This window comes from Genypterus blacodes, unplaced genomic scaffold (assembly GCF_046128005.1).
Source record: "Genypterus blacodes isolate CSIRO-AG114 ecotype Tasmania unplaced genomic scaffold, CSIRO-AGI_Gbla_v1 ptg000438l_1, whole genome shotgun sequence".
NCBI classification, from domain to species: Eukaryota; Metazoa; Chordata; class Actinopteri; order Ophidiiformes; family Ophidiidae; genus Genypterus; species Genypterus blacodes.
Genome location: NW_027467208.1, coordinates 1,519,789 through 1,540,344, shown reverse-complemented (window position 1 = coordinate 1,540,344; position 20,556 = coordinate 1,519,789). Strand labels below are relative to the sequence as shown.

General features: G+C 44.8%; 4 protein-coding genes across 5 annotated transcripts; all 4 read right to left on the bottom strand.

Annotated features, from left to right (window-relative positions):
• Positions 1–555: 555 nt before the first annotated feature.
• On the bottom strand, positions 556–2,549 carry apoea (apolipoprotein Ea). Its single transcript, XM_076139432.1, has 4 exons — positions 2,320–2,549; positions 2,092–2,227; positions 1,114–1,401; positions 556–912 (listed from the first exon to the last, which is right to left on the bottom strand). The coding sequence occupies exons 1-4, from the start codon at positions 2,360–2,362 to the stop codon at positions 633–635; spliced, it is 747 nt and encodes a 248-aa protein (XP_075995547.1). The 5' UTR covers positions 2,363–2,549; the 3' UTR covers positions 556–632.
• Positions 2,550–4,178: 1,629 nt separating this feature from the next.
• On the bottom strand, positions 4,179–5,712 carry apoa4a (apolipoprotein A-IV a). Its single transcript, XM_076139431.1, has 4 exons — positions 5,693–5,712; positions 5,560–5,607; positions 5,322–5,472; positions 4,179–5,170 (listed from the first exon to the last, which is right to left on the bottom strand). The coding sequence occupies exons 2-4, from the start codon at positions 5,597–5,599 to the stop codon at positions 4,591–4,593; spliced, it is 771 nt and encodes a 256-aa protein (XP_075995546.1). The 5' UTR covers positions 5,600–5,607; positions 5,693–5,712; the 3' UTR covers positions 4,179–4,590.
• Positions 5,713–6,977: 1,265 nt separating this feature from the next.
• Positions 6,978–10,769, bottom strand: tomm40l (translocase of outer mitochondrial membrane 40 homolog, like). Its single transcript, XM_076139089.1, has 10 exons — positions 10,709–10,769; positions 9,754–9,971; positions 9,160–9,227; positions 8,969–9,061; positions 8,791–8,892; positions 8,573–8,678; positions 8,376–8,498; positions 8,199–8,275; positions 7,870–7,972; positions 6,978–7,750 (listed from the first exon to the last, which is right to left on the bottom strand). The coding sequence occupies exons 2-10, from the start codon at positions 9,968–9,970 to the stop codon at positions 7,611–7,613; spliced, it is 1,029 nt and encodes a 342-aa protein (XP_075995204.1). The 5' UTR covers position 9,971; positions 10,709–10,769; the 3' UTR covers positions 6,978–7,610.
• A 728-nt stretch (positions 10,770–11,497) lies between these two features.
• LOC142989549 (putative ATP-dependent RNA helicase ddx6) lies at positions 11,498–20,394 on the bottom strand. 2 transcript variants are annotated; one of them, XM_076139087.1, is made up of 13 exons: positions 20,231–20,394; positions 18,209–19,290; positions 18,015–18,119; positions 17,764–17,893; positions 17,462–17,608; positions 17,278–17,372; positions 16,976–17,098; positions 16,526–16,654; positions 16,211–16,327; positions 16,010–16,073; positions 15,799–15,900; positions 15,416–15,636; positions 11,498–15,295 (listed from the first exon to the last, which is right to left on the bottom strand). In XM_076139087.1, the coding sequence occupies exons 2-12, from the start codon at positions 18,449–18,451 to the stop codon at positions 15,422–15,424; spliced, it is 1,470 nt and encodes a 489-aa protein (XP_075995202.1). In that variant the 5' UTR covers positions 18,452–19,290; positions 20,231–20,394; the 3' UTR covers positions 11,498–15,295; positions 15,416–15,421. The 2 variants fall into 2 exon arrangements, with proteins under 2 accessions (XP_075995202.1, XP_075995203.1); XM_076139088.1 differs by having other exon boundaries at positions 11,498–15,290.
• Positions 20,395–20,556: the final 162 nt, after the last annotated feature.

Sequence of the window (20,556 nt, the reverse complement as noted above, 5' to 3'; positions counted from 1 at the left end):
ATGTCGCACATGTTGGAAAACGTTTTCCACCCTGATGAACTTCAAGAAAGCCAGCTCGGGGCCAGACGTGGTTGAGAGTTACAGATTTGTAAGGAGATCTCACAGCTGCACTAACATTACATGGACCACACAAGAGGGACGTAAACTCACTCGTCCCCGTTGATGAGACTTTGCTACAGCTGCCAGGTTAGTGAGGTTTATCTTTTTACACATTACGTGTTCATACCATGTTATGTTAAGTTTTCCTTCAACCTTTTATAATTTATATGTTTTAATTCCAACTTTATAGCAGTGCAAACTTTGAAATATGAGCCACTTTTTAATCCATCAATGTGGTTAGATGACAGGGAACACGTGAACGTTTGTTGATGCTAAATGGATGTGAATAGAAAATATTTTGGACGATGATCACTATATTCGTCAATTTTGATTTCTGACTCGTTTGTTTGTGTAACGCTGCATATTACTGAGGACCAAACAGAGAGAGATGTTTAATACAAAACCTTGATATTGGTGTAAAAGAGTCGCTCACACTGTGTTTATGTAATGAAGGAGTCACTTTATTCATGAACTCTAAACTTCAGGTAAACAAAGTGCAGATTGTGCTTCATCACTGTTTGGTTTCCAGGCGCCTACAGACCAAACCAGCGTCGGATTTCCTCCATCTTCTCCTCCACAACGGATTTCAGGCTGAATGTTGTTGTCTGGAGTCTTTCCCTGATGTCCTCCGCCGTGTCCTGGACATTGTCCTGGATCTGCTCCACCTGGGTCTTCAGCAGCTCGTTCAGGGTGCTGATCTTGGCCTGGGCGTTCTCGCGCACGTTAGTGAAATAGGGGTCAAAGCGCGTCCCCATGGCCTCCATGTTTTCTGAGGTTCGGTATTGAAGTTCCTCCACATAGGTGGTGACATGCCTGAAGAAAAAAACAGAGAATAAAGAACACTGAGTACATTTATGGAGTTTCTGAATGTTCTAAAATGTTCTGATGAGCTCTAGAAACATATTTAAGGTGGATCCATTTCTATCAAGACAAAGCGATGGATCATCTTTGCTCTTACTGCACTGAGTTCCCCATCGCCTCCAGTGAAGCGAGCCCCTGTCTCATCTGACTCACTTTCTGATCTCCTGCGTATCCTTGCCCAGGCGTTTCTTCATCTTGCGGGTGTAGGCGTTGAACCTGACCCTGACGTCATCGGTGTTCTGCTCCACCATGGTCTGCAGCTCGCGGGCGTACTCGGTCACCTGATCCTTGACCTCGCCCATGTGGTCTCTCAGCTTTTCGGCGAGCTGCTTCAGGTCCTGGGCCAGACGTTGGGCCGCGTCCTGAGTGTAGGGCCCCAGTTTGGTCTGTATGTCGTCCCTGTACAGGGCCAGCTCATGCATGGTGTCCTGGATCAGGGTGCTGGGTGGGGAGGGGGGCAGATGAGGTTTAGGCTTTGTTCTCAGATGTTAAAAACATATTACAGGAAAATGACTTCTTTGAAATATATGTAACTATATTTTATATTTGTTGAATAAATTAATGAAGATTGGCTTCTGGCTTGGATTGGCTTTTTTTTTCTCCTAATTTGTTTTGTCATAAAAACACCAACATTGCCCATTCTATACTTTAAATACCATAACGTAAAGTATGTGGAAAATAATGTTACAATAAAAAAGTGATTTCACGTTTTACCCAGAGGTGAAATAATGTGAAATGAATGATTTGTAATTGTGCTGCAGGAACTTAGTACCACACTCATCAAATATCCAAGGAATCAACTCTTTAGATTTGGGCTGAAATGATGAAATATCCAATATTATCTGATAGCAAACCAGTACAAGTGGAGGGAGCAGAGTTCAGTCGAGGCTCTGTACATGTCTCACCTCACGTCTCACCTCACTGGAACATTCCTCACACTCAGCTGACTACAGTATGTGTGTTAAATGAAGAACCAAAGCGCTTCATAAGTCCTTACTGAGCAGGTTTATGAAGTTATATTTAAGTTTGACATGCAGCAGTTTAAGGGGACAAACAACTGAGAGAGGCCAGAGTCCAGATGTCTCAATGCTTCTGATCTAATGACTACAGATGGGACATAAGTGAACTCACTCCAGTTCTCGGGTCATCTCGTGGCTATTGATGTCCTTCAAAAAATTGCCGTTCAGACCTGAGAAGTACTCCTGGAACTTGTTCACAGCCGTCTCCCATCTCTCATCGTCCCGAGGGACAGTGGAGCCATGGCAGCCTGAGCAGAGCAGAGAGAAACACCTCTGAGCACCGACACAGAAACTCTGCCCGCCATCAGAATTCACCTCCTAATGTCTCAGATGAACTCACCTGAGACGACTGCCAGAGCAAAGATGACTGCAAACAGCTTCATGTTGAGGAGGAATAAGGACACCTGGGTGGAACATCACAGGATGAGAAAAAGACTTTGACACAGATACTTTTCCTTAGATTTTCCCTTATATTTATTTATTTTCTCTCTTAAAGCCATCATCTGCATTCTGTCTTTCATTGTTATGTCTATATGAAGTATTACATATGTAACTCACCTTAGTGATCCTGAGCAGTGGTGACTGTGAGGCTGCCTGAGAGCTGCACTCACTATTTATACTGTATCAGAAACTCTATGTCCAATAAATGCCAGGCCGATGTCTGACCTGTGTCCGAAGTTCCCGGTTTGAACTGTGTTGTTGTCATCTTTTATTGCCTTCTGTGTAATTTTGGCTCCACGTTGCACACAGAACGTACAGAGAGAACCACGTAGCTGGAATGAGAAACATCCAAAATATGAGAGTGTAGAGAATTTGGGTCTGTGTTGCATTAAAGCGCCTGATGGTTTGTTTCAGCAGGTATGTGATGTTAGTTAAGGTCGTGTTTATGGAATATGATCCAGTCTTTCTCCTGCTCAGCTGCAGTCAAAGTTACAACATATTAAAGTCAACACAACAAACCTAAAGACGTATATCTGGATTTTACTATCACATTCTTTTTGGTATTGATAGATTGAATAAAAAATAAACACTTAAATGCTACTGAGAGCCAAACTAGAGCAGGTCTAAGGTCACATCACTGAGATGTGTCAACGTCAAATGAATGTGGTGCAGAGTCTGCTTTAACAACACAGCACAGATGGGAAACGGTCCAATTGATAACTTTTATTGACCTTCAATGAAGTCATTCATCTGGTCTTTAATAAATAAGGGATAAGATGAAGGAAATGCAGAAAGAAATATCAGGAGATGAGCATTTATTTTTCCCATTTTGGATGTCTTTGTTATGTTGTGCTTTGTCAGGGTGTTTTGATTTTGTTGCCAATTTCCTACTGGTTGATTTGTGGGTCCTTAAGACTCAAAACCCAAACAACACTATACAAAAGGGCCAACACACAAATGATAGGCACTGCTGAGTTATAGGGTTGAGAAATTAAAAACAGAAGCAGCGAACTAAAATCCAAGGCACACACAAACACAAGGACAGGATCTCTCAGCATCCACAGAGAGAGAATGAAACACTCACAGGAAAATCAGTCAAGACGAAACAAGAAACTCAGACAAGTAGGTTGAGGCTTGTAGTCAGTCACCTTATTTGACTCCTGTGACTGACTACAAGCAGGTAGCGAATCATGAGGTTTGGCTGAGCCGCAGAGGATTCTCAGATTATAAATTGGCTTTATATTTGGGAATGGCTGCACTAGAAAAGACGTTGGGACGCTCGAAACAAGAAACAAAGACAAAGCGGCACAGAGGGAGAGAAACACAGAAACTAAACATAGCAGGTAACGAGAGATGATGACGTACAGGTGAAGCTAATCAGGCCGGGGAAGACAATCACACACACACACACACACGGGCAGGATGTGACGTCACAGAAACCAGAGGACAACAATAAAAGTGTAAAAAGCTCGACTCATAAACACATTTGTTGTATAGCTGCTTATAAAGTACAAATCCTCTTCTGTGTCTCAACAGCTGAAGTGAAGTGAAGAGTCCGCTAGATGGCAGCAAAGCCAAAAAACGTGAACCTCTTCATTGATGAAAGGTTTCTTGTTTGAATGTTTTCACATTCTTATATTTAAATAGGAATATTGTTTTGATGTTTTGTATTTTATCTGGAGGTGATGCTTAAACTAAATGTTTGATTTCAACGACCAAGAAAACTCTGTGACAATACAAACTCCATTTTTTCCAGTTTATTGTTTTTTAATAGAGAGCAGCTGACAAATGTTAACACTGACACAATAGATAAAATACTGATTGTTTACAGGGTTTCATTTGCATACAAACAAAGGAAATGAGGTTTTATCATTGCACCTTTTATCTGTCCCATGAGCACTGATGGGCCACACACTGTTAAAGGGAGATTACACCACTTTTACATATTAAATGTGTGTATATATAAGTGACTTGTCGAGCACAGGTTAAAGCTTTATGTGGCTTAAAAGGAAACAGAAAACTACACAACTACAAAAACCTTTAGAGAGTTGTTTCACGTGCTGAATGGTGACAAAGATCATTACATTGAATTTACTGTGTAACATGGTTGGACTCCCCCTTTAGGCAAGGCAGCAGAGAGGTGATAGGTGAGCAGAGCATGTTAGTTCATTTACTGGGTGAACTTAATGAAGGAGTTCCAGAGAGCATTCAGCTGCTCCTTCACGTCCTGAGCGTTGATGTCCAACTTGGCCTTCAGCTCCTCGCCGTAGGGAGCCAGGCTCTGCTGGATCTGCTGGGTTTTCTGGGTCACCTGGGTCTCAAAACTCTGGGTCAGGGGGAGCACGCTCCTCTGGAACTCATCCAGACTCTGGTCCATCTTCTCCTTCAGCTCCTCGCTGTAGGGAACCATCTCTGCCTGCAGCTTTGCCACGGTCTGGTCCATCCTTTCCTTCAGCTCCTGGCTCTTCTGCTGCACGGCGGTCTTCAGGGCCTCGGGGGACATGGCCTCTGCGTAGGGGGCCATGTCACTCCTCAGCTGCTCCACGTTCTTCTCCAGGTCTGCTCTCAGCTCATCGGCGAAGGGCTGAACGCGAGCGCTCATGGCCATCATGTCTTTCTCCAGACGGGCCTTCAGCTGCTCGGCCTCGTTGGTGACCTGAGTGAGGAGGTTCTGGGTCAGAGGAGCCACTTCAGAGCGCAGAGCATCGGTGAACTTGTTGACGGCGACTGTGCTCTCAGAAATGAGGGTGCTGGACAGACAAAAGCAGAATGGAGGTTTAGGATTAACTCTGATATGACAAACTGAAATTTGAGAACATTTAGAGAAAGATGCATGAGACAGGTTTCATTTCATCCTTTGACTTGTGTTTCCATGCATACTTTTCTCCAAACTGAACTTACTTCACTTCCTTTCCGAGCACAGACTCTCTGATCATCTGCAGGGAGTCTTCAGCAGTCAGCGTTGCCTTGGAGACGTAGTCCCAGAAAGCATCTTTCACCATCTCCACCTGGGCGGTGGGTTGGCTCTGCCAAACAATGTTGGCATTGCAACCTGAGGAGGAAGCAAAGGAACGATGACATCATAACGCTGTTACCTGACGCACATGTTTCCACCAAACAATTCTACAAACTGGCTTACCTGTGAAAGCAGCGAGGACCAGAACCATGAGGACCTTCATGATTGACACTGCAAAAGAAGAAGAAAAAGGTAAACAAACTCCTCCACACACATTTCACATCATGTAAAGTAACACCAGGCTGAGTCGTCTTACCTGTGAGTCTGATGGACTGTGTGTGTGTCCGGTGTGGTCTCACGCTGGGTTTATATAGGTAGCTGAGCCGTATACAGGACAAGCAGGGGTAAAGTCCAGCGGTGAGTGCTGTGCTGTCACAGCCTCTTCCACATCATGTATCAGGGCGGACTCTGACATCATGACGGTCTGATGAAACCTCAAACGTTTAGGTTAAAGCTCTTAAAATGTGTCGTAATAATCACCACACATCATTTAGTTGTACTGCTATTTATAGGGGATTAACCCAAGATGTGGAATGTATTCAATCATTTCCAGGTTAATATAGATACTAGTCATCATTGTAAAACAGTATAATGTTTCATCTTTGGTTTGAGGATCCACTTCTTAAGGATCAAAACACTCAAGTCAGTTAATATGAGTTAATTATATATGAGTGTATTGATTTATCTTTTTTCCAAACTCCTCTCAACTCTTCTGTTCATCTTCAGTTCACTTTGCTGCTTCCATATAAACACACAGGCAGCTCTGACCTGATGTGAGCGTAGAGTTACAGTCATAAAGTTACACTCGTAGTTTCTTTAAGGTCACAAAAATGTGCTCATCAATACGTAGAAGTCTGATGTGGTTACATGATGCTGTGTGTGTGTGTGAGATGATGACACAGATCAGGACAGAGCAGCAGGTGAGATAGAGTCGCTGATGAAGGGTCAGGAGTTCTGTCACTCTGTTGCGACACACAGACGCATTGTTCCCTACTCTTAACACTTATTGGCTCATTATCACACACACAAGTTAATGTGTGTTTGTCCCAATCAACCTGTGTAGTTGTCCAGTGACATGCGAACGGGACTTTGGTCCAACCGGGACAGATTTATCTCTGGCTGGAATGATGTTCTTCATTATGATGTAACTCCCTCCTGGCAAAGTGATAAGAGAGAGGAGGTAAAGTTTGATCTCTCAGGTGAGGGGGGCGGGGCTTACACTGCCATCTAGTGGCTCCAACCGGAAACACACAGAATACAGGCGTAACACTTTCCTTTATAGTACTTTAGTTGTTGGCAAGCAGACTCTTTCCTCCATTGTGTGTGTACAATATATATGTAGCCAAAAGTATGTGGACACCTGAGCATGTTCATCACTGTTCCAAACCCACAGGCTTTCATATGGAGTCCTATCATGTCTCTGTGTACAGGGACGTCCCCTAACGTTCCTGATGTCTGAAGTGTCTGTGTGCTGCAGCATGAAGACGTCTGCTCATAGGCACTAAGGCGCACAGCCACAGATCAGAGGCCACACATTTGAAGAGAGTTTTTGTAAGAAATTGTATTGTATCAGTGTTCCCAGAGGTTTATATATACACACACATGTGATGTATACTGGACCGTTCAGACGTACAGAAGAGGAGAGAAGGCAACAAAACAAAACAAGTGATGACTGTGAGTGCAGCGCTCCATCCTGCTACCTGGAGAACTCAACCACCAAACAAGCAGAGGAGGGATTGCAGTTCCTTCATGCCGACACACACACACACAAACTGAGTAAAACAAAACACGACAGAATAAAAACAAAGAACTGTGACTCTTTAACGTCTCGTCTCTTCCTCTTGTGTTCTCTTTTCTTTATAGGGAGATCAGGATCAATACATTCCCAACCAACGGGATTCTTCATTATTCTTATTCAGGCAATTGATTTCGATTTGATAGGATTAAGCTGTTTATATTTACAAAGTTACCTTCCTGTGACTCTACTCAGCACGTATGGAACACAAACACCTAGAGGGGATCAGTAACGCTGGACTACCGGCCGGATGTGTTTGAAGGAAGAGAACCTGCTGTGACGCCACACACACACACACACACACACACCCCGAGTGTACACGCCTGCGTCTGCTTGTCCTTTATGAGTGTGTCCGTGCTGCAACGACCCGACTCGCCGTCTAACCGATGGTGACGCCGAAACCGCACTGGAACTTGTTCTTTCGATGGTTGAGGAAGGAGCAGAGGGCGAGAGAGAGCGGCAGGGGGAGGAGCTTCTTTTCTAATGTGGCACCGACTACCCAGTTACTATCTACAGAACCTGGAGGAGAGGAGAGGAGAGGAGAGGAGAGAAGAAGAGAACATCACAGGGTTACATGAGGACCAATCAGGCTTCCAACCAGGTATTCTAGACATTTTAGGTCTTGGTCATGGCTGTACCTTTAAATAGTAGATTTGCTTTGGGGACGTCTAGCTGGTAGCCGAACGACACGCTGGTGTCCTGCATGCGGGCGCTCGCCTCAAACTCCACGCCGACCTGCAGCTGTTGAAGACGAGAGCGGAGAGCGGTAAGATCATGTTCATCACACACACACACACACACACACACACACACACACACACACACACACACACACACACACACACACACACACACACACACACACACACACACACACACACACACACACACACACACACACACACACACACACACACACACACACACACACACACACACACGATTGTAGACAGGAAGTAAGGATCACCTGGTCGTTGGCTCTGTGGTAGTAGGAGGCGTGAGCTCCTGCTGAGCCCAGAGTCATTGTGGCGATGTAGTTGCCGCCTTGGTGAGAGAAGAAGAAGGAGAAGGCGACTTTAGTCTAATGAGCTAATTCTAGACCTCTACAGAGTTCTTCATACAAAGCCATCACACTCTTCCTCACCTGTGTATCTGCCTGCTAGAGACACGACGGCTCCCTCCTCCCCCGGCCTGCGGTGGTAAACCATCTCCCCTCCCAGCGCCAGAGCCGGCGTGACGGACTGGAGGTAATGAGCAACCACGATGCCTGAAGGACACAACAGTGGGGTCAGACCGACGCAGAGCGCTGTACGGTGTTACCGAGGCGATCAGGTGACCTACCAGAGCCAACAAGGACGTCTGGGTTCCCGAGTGTGACGGCGGCGGTGAAGTCCTCGCCCCTGAACTCAGCGTCGCCTTGCCAGTTCACAAACTTATTCTGTTGTGTCTGAGGAGAAGGAGAGAAAAGTCACAGCATGAGACCGGGGTGAGATCAGGTGATGGGCTGAGGGCAGAGCTGGATTACAGGTAGAAGAAGAAGGAGAAGAAGCAGCTTTTACCTGGAAGGCCACTTTGGATCGTATCCTGCTGCTGAGCTGGTGGATGATCTGGGCGTTCAGGCTGCCCCCGTTGTCCATGTCTCCAACCATGACAGGAAAGGACTGAACACACAGATCTCTTATTAATATTCCACAAAGGGATGGAAACGGTAACGACTTCACGGCGGCGGCTCTGTACCTCTGCAGGTCCCGTCTGCGTGGAGCCGACATAGGTGGAGCCAAACCTGTAGCTGGAGTCTCCCATGGTGCTCAGCAGCACCGTGTGGCTCACCTGGCAGGAAGTGGCACAGGACAACATAAAGAAAAGATCCTGTGGAACCTACGGCACAGTTTGTGTGTGGATGAGTGGTGTTAAGTGACTTTGCTGACCTGGAAGTGATTGCTGAGTCCTTTATTGACACTGAGCCTGACTCCTTCCATCTGCAGAGGGAAAACCTCTGCAAAGAAACACATTCAAGCAGGTTTAAGCAGAGGATGAGGGAATTGTGATCTCCAAGCTGACTGCAGGTTTAAATGTCTGTGTCTGTGTCTGTGTCTGTGTGTGTGTGTGTGTGTGTGTGTGTGTGTGTGTGTGTGTGTGTGGCCTTTACGCTGTGTGTAAACAGCAGGAGGCAGCGGCTTTCAAACAGGCCACAGTGAACATCTAACCTCTAGAGTCTAAGTGTAGGAGCTCTATTCATCCAGGCGAGGACGCAATTATGAAACTACAGCTGTTCTCTAGCTGAGATCGGGCTGATTCAGGTTTAATGTGTCTCCAATAGCAACAGAGCTCAAGCCAGGACAGCTGGAATCTAATGATGTGTGAGCGCCTACAGATGGAGACACTGAGTCATTCAGGCTGCTGTCATAACGGTGAAGGAGTCAGATTCTAAATTAGAGTAGAGATCAGTGTCATCTCCATAGCAACAACAACAACAAGTACAAGACAGTGACTTCTCCATCTCCGTCCTCTCCTCTCTTTACCTTTGCACTTGCGGTGACATTCCTCAAAGGCTCCTGGGTTTGGTAAAGCGTGTTCGTCTTCCTCCTGCTGCCCCGACGAGAGGGGAACCACCGGGGACACCTGGGGCATCCCGAAGCCCGGCGGCACCGTCAGCCCGGGCACAGGGGCGCCACCACCGCCGCCAGAGGCCGTGGGGGGCGGCGGGTTCGGGGAGCTGGCAGCCAAAACACTGCCCATCCTGAGAAGAAGGGAAGGACAGAAGAAGAAGAAGAAGAAGAAGGGGAGGAGAGTCAGCTACCAGCACCTTTGTCTTGTGTTCCTGCATGAGAGGATGGAGGGGCGACACCCGGGTGCAAACTGGGATCACTTGAGTCCTGCCTGCTCCCCCAACACCAGGGGCGGTCTGCCTACAGGGTTTCCATCCAGCAGGACCACTGAGCCCCCTAAGGCCGCTCAGACTGCTTCAGATCCTTCAGTTCTTCCCACAAACTCAAACACTAAAGCGACGGACACTGAAGATTCCCTCCCAGCTGCTCTCTCTGCTCCCTCGGCTTTGATGCCGCAGACATTCAGAAGTTAAATCTGATAGAGATCAGGAGGGTTTTAACCCTGAAGGCTCTGAGCACCGCGCGAGCGAAGGCCAGCTCGTGTCAGGCTCCCGCTCGCAATCAGACATCTTGTGAACAATAAGACTAATACACGGACTTTCGTTATTTTTATTTTATTCACCTTTTTTCATTTATAAAAACCGAACCGTTCGCCGTGTTCCATGTTAGCTCGTCCAGCTAGCTGCCCGGCACAGAGCTCGCTAGCTTTTCAACCAGCATAAAAAGCTGACAAATATAAATGGCGCACAGCAGATTAAGTAAAGCTGAGGGCGGTTAGACAGGGAACTCAAGCTGAAAAGAAGAGCGACCCTATTCATGTTTTTATGTCAAACTTCACGCTGGTAAAACAAGAAGCTAAGACACTCACGTTGTAATTTCCAGAGGACGATGCAGCCGGAAGTTGTATCTCTCTCAGCACCACAGAAGAAGATAATTGCGGCAAAGTCCCGCCTCCTCTCCGGGATCGACGGATTGGTTGGATGACGGAAAACGACCCTTTTAAAGCCGATTGTTAGAAAAATCTGTCAATCAATTTAGGTGGGCGCGTGCGTGTATGAGGTCGGGGCGTGGTTTGCGTGATGGCTGACGTCAAGGCTCATCCTTTAACACCATTGGCTCGCTCAGAAGAGAAGAGGCGGGTCTATATTCATCGACGTCCCCGATTGGCGGAGAGCTCTGACGTTGCAAAATGTAAAGAACAAGAAACACCTTCAAGGTCAAAAGATTTAGATGTAAATACACGATATGCTGTTTTACGGAATTCGAACCTTTAAACGGCATTTAATTCACAATCAAGATAGGGCAAGCTTTAAAATTGACAATTTACAAAGCTGACAGCCCTGAGAAGCCTTATGGGGTTCTTAGATCAGAGTCCATCTGTTTACATAAGAGAATCATCACCCTATGGTGTCATTACACAACATAAATATCAGCTAGAAGGCCCAGGTAAATCCTCATCTTCACTCTCCATCATTATCAGGTCCTACAGCAGCAGGTTCAGGAGCGTTGCATTGTAATTTAGCACATATTAACGCAGCACAAGCATAAACAAAACACCCACACACCTGTACGTACAGTCTGGGTCACACTATGACAGTGTTTGTAAAGAAATGCTGCTAAAATTATGTGAAGACGCCAAACAAGACAGTAGACAGTGTAAATTTCAAACCAATTTATTCAATTTTTATAACCCCTGCATGTATTTCCACAGTACAATATTGGAGGACAGAGTGCAGAACACAAGTCATTATGTTTCTCTTCAGTACAAATTAAAAGGAAAACAAACAGATGGATGACATTTTCAAAACTGCTGGACAATTTCCTATTTGTTTTAACTCAATGACATGTATGGCGAGTCTGGTTTTAGGCTCACTTAACTGCTCCGAAATCGTCACTCCATTAATTTGGGGAGTGAAGTTTGTTTTGGGGGAAGTAGAGAAGAACATAACTGAAAATTGAAATGAGCTCAGGATTCCTCTGAGACTTGAGAAAACTGAATTTCAACTGAAAAACAACCTGACAGCCAATTGACGATGGAACCGCTCTTTCCTTTGCACATTGTAGAGAAAAATACTGCTGTTACTTTATCCCTAGCTTACGAAAACAAAAACAAAAAAAAACATTTGACAGCCATTTGTGAATCTTACAACCCACCTTTATGTTCATGCTGCGGGGGGGGGAGATACAGCTGGGTCTTTAGCCTCAGCTTACTATGGTTCATCGTTAAACGTGGCTGAAGTTGCCTGAGCCGGGGGCGAGTCTACGTTAGTGCTGCTCAAATTTAGAGATCCAATTTAACTTCATTATGCAGAGCAAGGACAATTCAGCCATTAACACTCATTTTTCCATCAATCTTTTTTGTTGCCAATTACCACTTTGATTGACTGAGCAGCCACGCTTTAATTCTCATTTTGGAACCCAAATCCTCAACCGATCTGAGCTAGTTTTCACTTTTCCCCTTTTCCCAAACAGGTCCCACCCTCCCACCCCACCCCACCCCTGTCAACACCCCTGACTCAACAGGTGCACACACTTAAGACGAAAGACATGTCAACAATACAAGATGATCAGTCAACCCAGTCACTCAACATCCAAAGCTCCGTTCATCATGACCCCCTTGGTGCCCATTCGTGGATGAATTCCGAATCAAATTCCCGACACTTTCTGTAGCCATTTAAGTTGGAGATGACAGAGATGCCTTATGCATAGTTTATGTCATGAACCAAGAGATATAAGCGTTTTAAATCCTCGACAGGCTCGGAAACATGAGGACAAAGGAGATCATGAGAAGGAAGGAAACCAGGGGTGTGATCAGAACATATAACAGAGAAGAATGGGAGAGGAGACATGAGATTATGTCATCACACACACATACAAACTTCTTTCAGTCCAGAAGGGTCACGCATTCAAACAGTCAATCTCTCTCCATCTCTCTCTCACACACACACACACCACATATATTTCTCAAACTCACCTCAAATCTCTCTCTCTCACACACAAACACACACACTCACTCAACTCTCACTCACACACACACACACACACGCGTTTCAATTTTTGGTTTTGCTTCAATGTAAATCCTGAAAATCAATTTCAAGGAACAAAAAGGAAAGGAAAACAATTCTACCTCCACCACCACGAAGCAAAGTATTTTTTTTTGTAATTGTAAACGACTAGTGTAAACAATGAATCATTTACAATTTCTTTCCTCAAAATGATTCATAACACCTCGTATAAAGATTGCCCCCAGTGGAATCGGATCGAGCTGCTGAAAACAATTCCGAGCGCTTGGATCAGCCGGAACGTCGCCGCGGAGCAGTTTGAGGATGCTCCGAGCGCCTGAATGCTCTTCAGAAACTCTCTGCAGTGTAACTTAAGCGTCTCTCTGGCACTTAAAAGAAGAAGCAAACACTGGTCAAAGAAGTACTTAAGCACATTTACTCTGAAGGGAAGTCTGGGAAATCAAAACTACGGTCGTCGCTCCGCTGATGCTTTGAGTGCCAGAGAGAAGGAAAGATCTGAGACGCTTAGAGAGCGCCTGATAAACACTTGGCTCCTGCAAACCCACCCACACCTCCAAAAAGACCCAGTGCCAAAGCCTCACAGTGACCACCCTCCTAACTGCTTTAAGCAAAGTCAAAAATAAACTTTAAAAAGCAAAAAAATATTTACTTTTTTGTCTTTTTACCATTAGTGACACTCTGTACAGGGAGGACAAAAAAGAAAAGTCACAGCTGCCTGTCCAAAGATGCTACAATTTTGCTTTCAGAATAAGAGCCCAGCCCCTCACAACATAATCGTCACATTTTCACAATTACAAAACGAAGTCGTGCTGAGGGGGGAAAACTCAACATATCGCCGCTGTGGCAGAGAGACTGATGCAGTTTTCCTTATTCAATGGTTGTAATTCAACTTAAGTTTTACCGATCCTTCACAGATTGAACATGAACCATGACCCAATGGTCCAAGAAACCATTTCATCTCTATTATACAATATCAAAAGAGCACGGCCGTCAATCTGAGGAGGATCCAAAACATTCAAACTATTATTTTCTTATAATGGGGCTCAAAAGCAAAGTTTTACTTTAGGACTTCCAAATATGCAAACTGAATTCCACCTTACATTTTGCACAATACTTGAAATAATTCAATTTAAAAAAACCTAAAGTGAGGGGGGAAAGAACGCAAAGGGCAGAGATGTCAAACCATTGTTTTGCACCAACCATCAACGACGTCGGCCACGTTTAACAACGCTGCGAATGTTAAAACTCGTCTGGCCCCCCGAGATTTATTGATACCTGACTGATCAGCACTGTGCACCAAGATTTGTTGTCGGTAATTGCAATGTCAATCAAAACTGTTAGGAACCCGATCAGATCAAGCCGTCCTGTCTCGTTACTGCATGTGGGATAAGAAACCAGTTTGTCATTTACCAACTACAGCGGCTGATTGACTCCAGTGTTCGCCAGCCAAATGTTTATGTGTAAAAGAAGAAACTACCAGACAGCAGCAGACTGGAAGCAAGCACACTAGCAGACACCAGAATTTGCAGGCATGTGGTCTGATGCCAATTTCTCATGCCGGTTTAATCTCGTTTTTGAGTTATGGGGTTTGTGTCTTCAGGCAGTCTCATAAACTCTACACATGTATTATTCATAGTGAAAGGGAAACAGTCACGTAGTATTTAAATAAAGCTGCCCTTTTTTTATTGCAACGTTCACACTCTGGATGGTAATCAAGGAGTCTGAGCTGTTTCCACGCCTCTCAGCAGGAGGAGGAGGCGAACCCCTTTGCCTTGCATAATGGATGTTTAAATGAACTTGGGTTATTCTATAATTCATCGTATTTGTGCTCGTTCTCTGCTGCGCGAACAGAAGGCGGCGGGCTATGAATGGATGAGTGCGCATGGGGGGGAAGTAAGGCACTTAAGTGAGACAGTGTAAGTGAACAGGACAATGGCTGGTGTAAGTGCACCATTGTGAGTTTGTGACATGGAGACCAATCGTGTTGCTGCTGGCAATCTGGGAAAGAAAACAAAAAAGGTAGCCGAGGGAAATGTTTCCAGACGGGCTTCAAACTGCTTTGAGAACAATTTGCATTACTGTTTCAACAAAACAAGTGCTGTCGAACAATATTTTAGGACAAGCGCGACTGTGAAAATGTGTTTTGCTCATACACAGGCCGGTCCCGAGTTTGGTGCAAAACATTATGGTTCTACTTTGTCTCCCCTACCCCACCTTAGACAAAAAGAATAAAAACATTTAAAAAAAGGTAAATCATGAGGCAGCTTTCTGAGGAAAAAGCTTAAGAAATGCTTAAAAATAAAAAAACGGCCTTTGCATCCATTAATCCGGCTCTGAAGATAGGTGAGAAATGTAAAACTGAAAAGTTGTCTGAAGACGTGGCTGTGTGCAAGCGCCGATGTTTGTGCAAAAGCCTGGTGTGTCCTACTGTCCTGCAGGGAAGGAGAGACTGAGATTAGGGAGACGGCCCTTTCATTTTATGGTGGAATACGTGTCTAGCAGCGTGCGGCCATAGAGTCCAGGCACCTGGACCTTCTCACCGTGCAGCTCACCTGTTTTTAGGTGCCGTCCTGTTGGCGTCCTGATTTCACCTCCACCTCCTCCACGTCGCAGTCAGGGCTGCCTGAGTGAAACTCGGCCACGTAGAGGCTCTTGTCGATGCTGCTGGGGATGGGCTTGATGTCGGTCACCAGCTGGTCTTCGATGGACTTCAGGTTGAAGCGGTCCTCTGACGTGATCAGGTTGATGGCCAGGCCCAGGTGACCAAACCTCCCTAAGAGAAGAAGTGTTACATTGATTTATTGTGATCTCCGTCACTGCCAACACAAGAGTTCGCTGTTGGTGCTCATGGAGAATTTTGCCCCATAAAAGAGCTGAGAGGAAGAAACATCGTGAACTGAACACGTCTGCACATTAAGCACATTTGTCATCATACCTGATCTTCCAATGCGATGGAGGTAGGTCTCAGCATTCTTGGGGAAGTCAAAGTTGATGACTACATTGACAGCCTGGATGTCAATACCTCTGGTGAACAGATCTATTGAAAGTCAAGAGAAACAAAATCAGTCCACGTGCACTTTCTTGATGGCGTCTGACAGCTTCTTCTGAAATGTGTGTGTGTGTGTGCGTATGCAACAGAAGCTTACCTGTGCAGACCAGGTTTCTGCACAGTCCATTTCTGAAGTCATGGAACACGCGGTTTCTATATTCCTGCAGATGTGAAAAGCCAAAAAAAAGAGAGACGACTAAGTACAAAACAACCCTGAAGTCTAAACCAAAATCATATGAAACAACCAATACTACATTTACTATCAAAACGATGACCTCATCATCAAAGCACAACAGACCTGCATCATCTTGGCGTGGATGTAGAAGCAGGAGTATCCCAGCTGGGTGATCTTCTTGGCCAGGAGCTCCACTCTTTGAGTAGAGTTACAGAAGATGATGGACTGGTTGATCTGAAGCTGTGCCAGAGAGAAAGAGAAAACAAAGAACTGATTTGGATTGCTACATACATTACACAATCTCTGGTCTGCTGCCAAATCACTCAACACAAACGCATCCATTCCAAAAAGTTGACAAATCTACTGTAAGAGGTTTGAGGTAACATGAATCTCAACATTCTGAACTGGTTTCAAAGACAAGATTTGTAAACAATTTACCCTGGAGAACAGCGTGTTGAGGCAGTGCACTTTTTGCCTCTCAGTGACGTAGGCATAGTACTGAGTAATGCCCTTCAGTGTCAGCTCCTCCATCAGGTTGATCTCATACGGTTTCTGAAGGTGCTTGGCCTAAAGGACACAAAACAGAGGGATAGAGGGACAGGAAATATTATTATTCAATTCAAACTACATTGGTGATTTCTTACACTTGAAATCAAGAGTTGCATGATTGCACCCATTTCTTCCACATAATCCTGACTAACTAAGCTGTCGAGTCCTGTTTGTTGGCTTAGAACGGCTGTAGATGAACACTGTACAACAGGCAAACACACGGAAACAGAGCTGGGTGTAGTATGGGAACAGCTTGGAGTGCAGCGTGAACTGACTGATGCCAAATGGCCCTGAGCCATTGGGCAGCCCGAGTGGTGCAGCGTGACGTCGACTACCCACCATGAACTTCTGCACGCTGATGGGGAAGGTTGCAGAGTAGAGCAGGATCTGCCTGTGTTTGGCCAGGAAGCTAATGATGTCCTCGATGAGCACCACAAAATCCTGAGACAGCAGCTTATCCGCCTGGGAGGAAGAAGACAATTTCAGATGAGGCAGGAACCGATCCAACCTGATTAACGGCTCCATCACAATACATTTGGAGCAAAGCACGATGATAATATGATGGCGTTTTCTATCAAATCCTGTGGTGATTTACAATCCATCCTTTACACTCGGTCTTTAAACGAGTTCTGTCTGCTCACCTCATCCATCACCATCATCTGGACTCGATCCACTTTGGCCACTCCTTTCTTTATCAAGTCCAGGATCCTACCAGGTGTGGCGATGACCACATGGACTGAGGAAGAAACACAACAACAATGACTCAACATGCAAGATTTGTTTTGATTTGAGGACTTATGTAAAGCTGAAGAAATGGACACATACCAGTCTCATCCAGGCGCATGATGTCATCTCGCAGGTTAGTGCCCCCAGTGGTGGCCATGACTTTGACCCCTCCCAGGTGTTTGCTGATCTGGATGCAGATCTGGCTCACCTGCAGGGCGAGCTCACGGGTGGGCACCATGACGATGGCTACATCATGAAAAGAAAAACACGTTTCATATTAGCTGGGAAAAAACGGTGGCAAACAACGACAAGTGAACAGGAAATGAAAATGGAGTTCATTCCCCTTGATTAAAGCAGAGTTGAGATGTGTGCTTCCATTAGGGAACGTGGCAGTAACTCACCCTGTATGTGGTCCTTTTTCAGGTCTATCCTCTCCAGTAGTGGGATAAGATAGGCTCCGCTTTTCCCTGTTCCATTCTTAGCTCGGGCCAGAATGTCCCGTCCGGATAGGGCGATGGGAATGCTCTCCTCCTGTGAGAAAGGCATTATTTTTAGTCTCCTTCTAAATACCTACAGAAAAGTATTTTGTATCTATACACCGCAACAGGTCAATTTGTTTTTAATTCTTGACAATGTGACCAATCAACCATACCTGGATCGGGGACGGTTTCTCCCAACCCATCTCAAAGATGCCCATTAGGAGTTCTCGTTTGAGACAATAATCTTCAAATTCATTCCCCTTGGTGGACGTCACATCCTACAGCAGACACAGGAATGTTAACATGACAGCAAAACAAAACACCACACGCTTATATGAGCTTTTAAAATGGATTCATTTCCACTCACCGAGGTTCTGACCCTGGTGTCTCTAGGAGGGAGTGTCAGGCTCTTTTTCCAGTCGTCTCCAAACTTGATGCCTCCTCCGTCCTGTGGAGCTCCGCCTGCTTTCTGCAGGGCACCCAAGGGCTTTCCTTGAGTAGTGGCGGCTGATTGGACTGAGGGTGGTTTTGTCTGTCCTCTGAGCTGTCCATTCTGCTTGTTCAGTCCCATAACCACCGGCCCAATGTTCTCTGTTCTGGCAGTTGCCATCTTCACTCTCCTTGCTCTAGTTTTTTTTTCTTCCAAGGTATATTTTTGCCTCTTAGGTTTTTCTTTTTAAAAATTCTCTTCAAAAGTAAAAAAGTTTAATAAAGCATTAACAAACAATATTCTCTATCCTTTTTAGTCCAAAGCTTTAACAACAGAAGTCGGTTGGTACTATTTACATATACACACGTACGTGCAGTTCGGTCCCCTTAAACAACAGAGTGACTGACGTACAACAAAAAAACAAAACTTTTTACACAAGAGCTCTTCAAAATGAAGAGAAATTTGCATTCATATGCATCAATATACTTGCTCACTATATAGAAAAATTATATGTGAACAAGTATCAAAGCGTTTCAAGTCCTGAAACAGAACAACTAAGGCAATCTGAATTTGGGGAATAGTTAGTTCAATATAATCTGAGTTCAATACGTAAACTTCTGTCTTTGAACTGAATATTTTCTTTTGCTTTGAGTCCATAAAAGTTGCTCAATATCAATGTCCTGGAAAATAGGATCTCCAACTTTGTACAAGTTTTCCCCAAAATCATACAGTCTGTAAAGTTCCACGTGTAATTCCACAGTGTGAGTCTCTGTTGCTCCACATGTGAAAATAAATCTGCTTCCTGAAATCACAAAGTTGAACAAAGGGGTAATATTGTCCAAAGCCAAGCAGCTTTCTACCCCCGTGGAGTCCTCAGTGTGTGTTTCCTCTCTGGTGCAGGTGTTGGACCTTCTCTGCTGGATACTTCAGGTCTGTGAGTGAAGTGTGTGTGAAGCGTACGAGTGTGGCGTCGATCAACCCGCTACCTCCTCTGTCAGCCAACAGCTCAAACTGGTCACCTTGAAAGAAGCCAAAGGTAAACAGAATACTGACAATCGACATCTTCAAATAGAGATTATACACTGGATACTTTTCATCTTTGTACAGTTATTAGTGGTGATGGTCAGAAGCTAAGTGACCAGAAGGGTGACGGTTAGGCTCAGCTGTCAAAGTGAACTTGGTCTCAACAGCTGATAAGTCAACACAGCTTTGACTTAGTTTCATGACCACTTTCTATCAATTTCGATGACAATAATGATGCTAAAAACGCATATTAGCCACAGACACCACCAAAACTAAAATTTTAAAAACAACAATGTACATTAATCTTAAGACTGTGTGTCTATGCAGAAAACATCAAATTGTATTTCTATGTCATCATAAACTGCGTGAACCTGACGTTTAAAAGGAGTAATTCTGTCCTGACTGAGTTGTGAAGCAGTTGTGTGACAGGTTGATGTGATGGAGGAACAGCTGAGGAATGTTTCACAACTTTGTGACGCCGCGATTAAAAAAACAGCTTCACTCTTTTCGGGTTTCCAAACCTTATTGGAAAAACAGTTCATGTCAATTAACGTCACTTAGCAACAAATTGTTTAACCAATGCCGGCATTATTCCGGGACAAACGGCTCGCGCTCTAAATTGGTCCCGTCTCGTGAGACACAGCTGGCTTAAAGCTAAGCCGCTGTTAAGCTAGCTCAACGCTTAACCAATTATTAAACAATATCTGCATATTTATACTTCCATTCTATTAAAATCGTGACATTTACCCTACACAATTGCACGTTTAGTTCATTTGCGTCATTTTGTTAGTAGATGTCCTGTTACATGACAGGCAGCTACGAGGCTAACGTCATTAGCACTGCTATCGCTAAAGCTAGTAAGCTAAGTGCTAACCCGCTTATTAGAACGCGGATGTTTTCACCTCTGCGGACGCGTTGAAGACAGCGCAAACCTACCGTAGCTCCTGGATTATGTTACAAGGGACACGCAGTGTGCGTTTGCTCAGTTACTTCTTCTGTAATTCGGTTTAATAACAAATTTTTACTTCAAATAATTCGTCTCTATTGTGTTTCTTCTTCCTTAAATCAACATGGTCGCCTTCTTCTTCGTCTCCTCTTCCTCGTCGCCCCCTCGGGTTTATCACATGTCAAACTACAGCGCTACTGCCACCTGCTGGCACTCCTTGTAATGGTTAATTAGCAGAACGAGCTACTGGATTGTACATTGTAAACAAATATAGATTTTAGCGATAGAACATCCCCACTTGTATCTTTGATTAATG